General features: G+C 33.6%; 1 protein-coding gene across 1 annotated transcript; it reads right to left on the reverse strand.

The window, feature by feature from the left end:
• Positions 1-904: 904 nt before the first annotated feature.
• LOC111277014 (plant cysteine oxidase 2-like) lies at positions 905-4,220 on the reverse strand. Its single transcript, XM_022863102.2, has 5 exons — positions 3,708-4,220; positions 2,368-2,489; positions 1,815-1,974; positions 1,513-1,716; positions 905-1,417 (listed from the first exon to the last, which is right to left on the reverse strand). The coding sequence occupies exons 1-5, from the start codon at positions 3,955-3,957 to the stop codon at positions 1,287-1,289; spliced, it is 867 nt and encodes a 288-aa protein (XP_022718837.1). The 5' UTR covers positions 3,958-4,220; the 3' UTR covers positions 905-1,286.
• Positions 4,221-4,431: the final 211 nt, after the last annotated feature.

The following is a 4,431-nucleotide window of genomic DNA, read 5'->3' on the forward strand; positions in this document are numbered from 1 at the left end:
CCACCAGTTGAGGACTGTTTCTCCTATCTTTATCGGACTTTTTTATAACTATTTTCATAAGACATTCTTAGTAACTGGTTTCTATGATCTGAGGACCCAAGTAGTCAATGCTATCCATCCTTGAATTCTCTGGCGCTTCAATTTTTTCCAACCATCCAAAATCTTCAATCTCTTCTTCACTCACTCCAGTTTCTCCATCTGCACAGCCCAATTGACACGAGTTAAGACTTTGGTATCACAGCCTGCCTAGCTAAACTAGATTAAGCAGATAAGTCATCAAAAACTTTACTTACCAGAGAATTTGAATCTTTTGAATGTTTTAAATGTTTTGAATGGCCCAGTTAGTACATGATTTTAATTTTTATTTTAAGAAGGGACAGACATTCTTTTACACCCAAAAGGCCATGTACCTTCTATTGGAATTTACTCTTTCATTTTTTTTTCCTCCATTTTGCTCATCTTTCCTTTTTATTTTTATTTTTCACGTCCAATTTTGTCAAATAAAAATGGATGGCAATTTTTTTTATTATTTTAAGAATTTTTATCATCAATATGAAACTTCCAAGATTCAATTACTGACGTGAATGCATGGAACTACGTCTAATGCATTATCTATTATATTATTATATATTATGATATTTGAAACTGTAAGAGATTATTATGTATAATATACAATAATATTTTCTTGTACCTTAATTTGCAAGAAAAATATCTATGGATAAGTCTAGACAAAGAAAATGTCAAACCCCAATGAAAAAAAGGTGGTATATGAGAAGAGTTATTAATATAAACCAACCTTTTCACCAAAATTGACTAAATATTTGGAGCCCAAGTCTTTTCTCAAGCTACAGGAAAATTTTTCATAAACCATGAGCCTAACCGGTCAAACCAACAATACCTCCAGTTGCTCAAAGCAAAAGTACGTAACCATTTCATCAACACCATTCAAAAAAACACTGCTATTTCCACCATTTACAAGGCTAACTTTCAAAGCACCAACGGAATAAAACAATTATATCTTGCCAAACTTGACCATAATTTCATTGTTTTCTTTTTTTGTAACTTTTTATCTTTTTCTTATGAAAGGTAATTAACATCTAACTTTTTAAAGGTAATTGAAGCTGAATTTGCACCTGATACTCTGTGATTACTGAAATTAAGAATTCAACATTTCTGATCACTTCAACAAAAAGTCCAGCTAAAACTCCAGCACTTTACACCACCAATTGAGGACTGTTTCTCCCATCTTTATCGGACTTTCTTATAACTATTTTCATCAGGCATTCTTAGTAACTGGTTTCTATGATCTGAGGACCCAAGTACTCAATGCTATCCATCCTTGAATTCTTTGGCGCTTCAATTTTTTCCAACCATCCAAAATCTTCAATCTCTTCTTCACTCACTCTAGTTTCTCCATCTGCACAGCCCAATTGACACGAGTTAAGACTTTGGTGACACAGCCTGCCTAGCTAAACTAGATTAAGCAGATAAGTGATCAAAAACTTTACTTACTCGAGAAAGCTGAGTATGGGATATCTTTGTAATAGGAGCAATCGCGATCGTCTTCTTTAGAATAAGGAGGACCAAGAACATCAAGCACTGCACAAGGTGTTATCGCTGTGAATTGATGGATATTACCTCCCGTTGTAGGATACAAGACGGAGGTGTCGCATGGGGCAGTAAAGACACTATTGGCCTTCAACCTTGCCAATCTTACTGCAAAATTGAATAATAATCACATCAAGGTCAAAAATAAATTCTTTTCTGAGATTCAAATTAGTTCATGATCAAGCAAAAGATGGATTAATTCTCACATTTGGAGTTGGGTGGCATAGAGTCTTCAGAATTGACAGGATCAACCCAATCATAGGATTTTATATGCATTTTTCCTAGTAAAAGCTTGCTGAAAACAGTCATCCCTGGATGGTTATGGAGAGGGATGACAGCAGTTGCTGGAAGAAAGAATATGCACATCTGCACAACAGGAAAATAACAAGAAATTCAATCAGCATTTAAAATCAAGTTTTTCCTTTTTATATTTGAAGTTGTCAAATTTTGAACTGATAACGGAAACTAAAAGTCCAGCAATGCCCTACCAACAAGCCACGGAGCTGTTGGCTTCCAAAATCAAGGTGACATGTAACCACATGACATTTTTATCCATAGGTTGGATTATATAATCCTTTCAGTAATTGATCAGTCCATGATAGAATGTGTGAATAAAAAACATAAAAAAAAAAACCATTTTCTGTAAACCAATAATATAGTTTCAAATAAATCTGTGAAAATAATACTAATGTATATGGTTAGTTTAAAAATCAATAATATGTAACCAAATAATAAATGAGAGACAGCCAATATCTTTACCGAAAACTCATCACATTGGTATATGGTTGTATTTGTGACCCTTGGATTTCCTTTAACAGCGCCGGTAGCCTTGAAGAACTCTAGATCTCTACTAAGCCCAAAATCTTCTGGCTTCATCTTATCTACCAAAGAAAATGATACAATGTCAATAGTGCCGGTTCCATTACTAATGCAACTAAATTAATCACCAAAAGTTAAATAAAGAAATGATAGAACTCTCATACACAATGCACAAAGAAGATAGAAATATTTAATAAATTTTCATTCAATTAGATTCAAAACCAGTATGCGCACATAGAAATAAGTAAACCTTGTTATATATATACAGCATTAAGGCAACAAATTAAAGGCTTAATTTATGGATAGAGTGCTAAATTTTTAATTTTAATAATCAAAATTCCTGACAATTTTAAATAAAAAAATCTGAGTATGGATCAAATTGTTTTGATGGAGCAGTTATTAAGGTTGCTCACATTGTCACATGGGGTATTGAAAAGGGGCAAAAGATTGGTGTGGCCTAAAGCAAATTATAATAAGGTATTCATTTTTGAAATTACTGTTTGGTATCCACTCAAGAGGCACACGTGTATGGAGGAAAAAAGGCCACGACTTTGACTGAATTAACTCATCTGCAAGCAACCATTATCATTCATCTCCTGTCCTTTTTTTTTTTCTCCTCTGTGAATAACCTTTTTCTTATTCTTATCAAAATCTTCAGTGTTTGTTTGGCAAATTCAAACATCATTCTTTTCAGGAATAGTGAGAAAACCAAGTGGCAAATGACAGAATCAAGTTGGTCTATAAACAGCTAAGAGTAATCAAAGAAAGATCCCATTTGTTTTAATGTCAATCTTCATGCATGTATCAAGAATATTTAGTAGTAAAGATTTGATAAAATTAAACTGATTTAGATGTGTTATATAACAGTGAAAACTACAAAATAACAGTACTGAACAATTTACAGAAACTGGATTTTCACTATATATAAAAAAATCTCAACATCTTGATCCCTAAATTCTACATGTAACCACTAGAATCCAGCTACTTCTGGACAGTGACAGCATCTTTGATTTTGGTATAAACCCAAAACTATTGCTATAAATGATAAAAATAAATGCCCAGACAAAACTGAAGAATTATTTGACTTAGATTAGATGGCTTATTGGCTGATGTTCATATATCAATATTTTAGCATTAATTATTTTGGTTTGATTTGGTAAATTATTTCATGGGAGAATTAATATGCATTGAGAAAAATGATACTGCACCAGCACGACCAAAAGCCAAACCCAGTTTTTAACAAAAATCAAGCAAAAAAACCCTGAATTCTGATAACTTACCAAGAATGCTGCGTAGCTTGTTTACATCAGGAGGAGAAGGAACGGTTCCAGAGCCTTTAAAGACTCCCCTACAAGTAACAAACAGCTCTTGCAGCATTTCAGGAACGCTTGGAACAACAGACTGATCTTTTCTCTTCTTGTATGATCTGTTCTTCTTGATTGCCTTGTTCACGTACCTCACCTTGTTGTTTACATGCCTTATTGTCATAATATCCTTTCTTCGCTCCACCAGTCCACCCTCCAGCATCATAAAGTTTTTGCTATCTTATTGAAGATCGTTATTTTGATGCATAAACCCTAACACCAAAAAGAATCTTTGATCAAAAGAAACCAGTCCAATCCCAATGAAAACACACAAAAAAACCCCACCAAGAAAAACTGAAGTTTTTTATAGTTTGGTTTCAGATTGTGTAATATGGGTTCGTTTGGATCGAAAAGATAAGCCTTGGTAGTTGGTACTGGCAAAGACAGAGAAGAAGATGAAAGAAAACTATGAAAAAATATGCAGTTTGTAGAAAGCTGCGCGAGAGAAGATGGTATATATGGGCCAGTGGAGATGGCAAAACCAGGGGCCATGAAAACAGGGAAAATTTTATAGTTTTATAAAAATAAAAAAATAAAAAAAAAGCAAAGAAAACAACGGAAAAATGAGTGAGAAAAGCAAAGAAAAGGGCTGTTTTTTTTTTTTTGGGTGATTTGCAAAGAAACTTCCCGCCCGCAAGAT

This window comes from Durio zibethinus, chromosome 7 (assembly GCF_047325235.1).
Source record: "Durio zibethinus cultivar Kanyao isolate XHJ-2024 chromosome 7, ASM4732523v1, whole genome shotgun sequence".
Taxonomy (NCBI): Eukaryota; Viridiplantae; Streptophyta; class Magnoliopsida; order Malvales; family Malvaceae; genus Durio; species Durio zibethinus.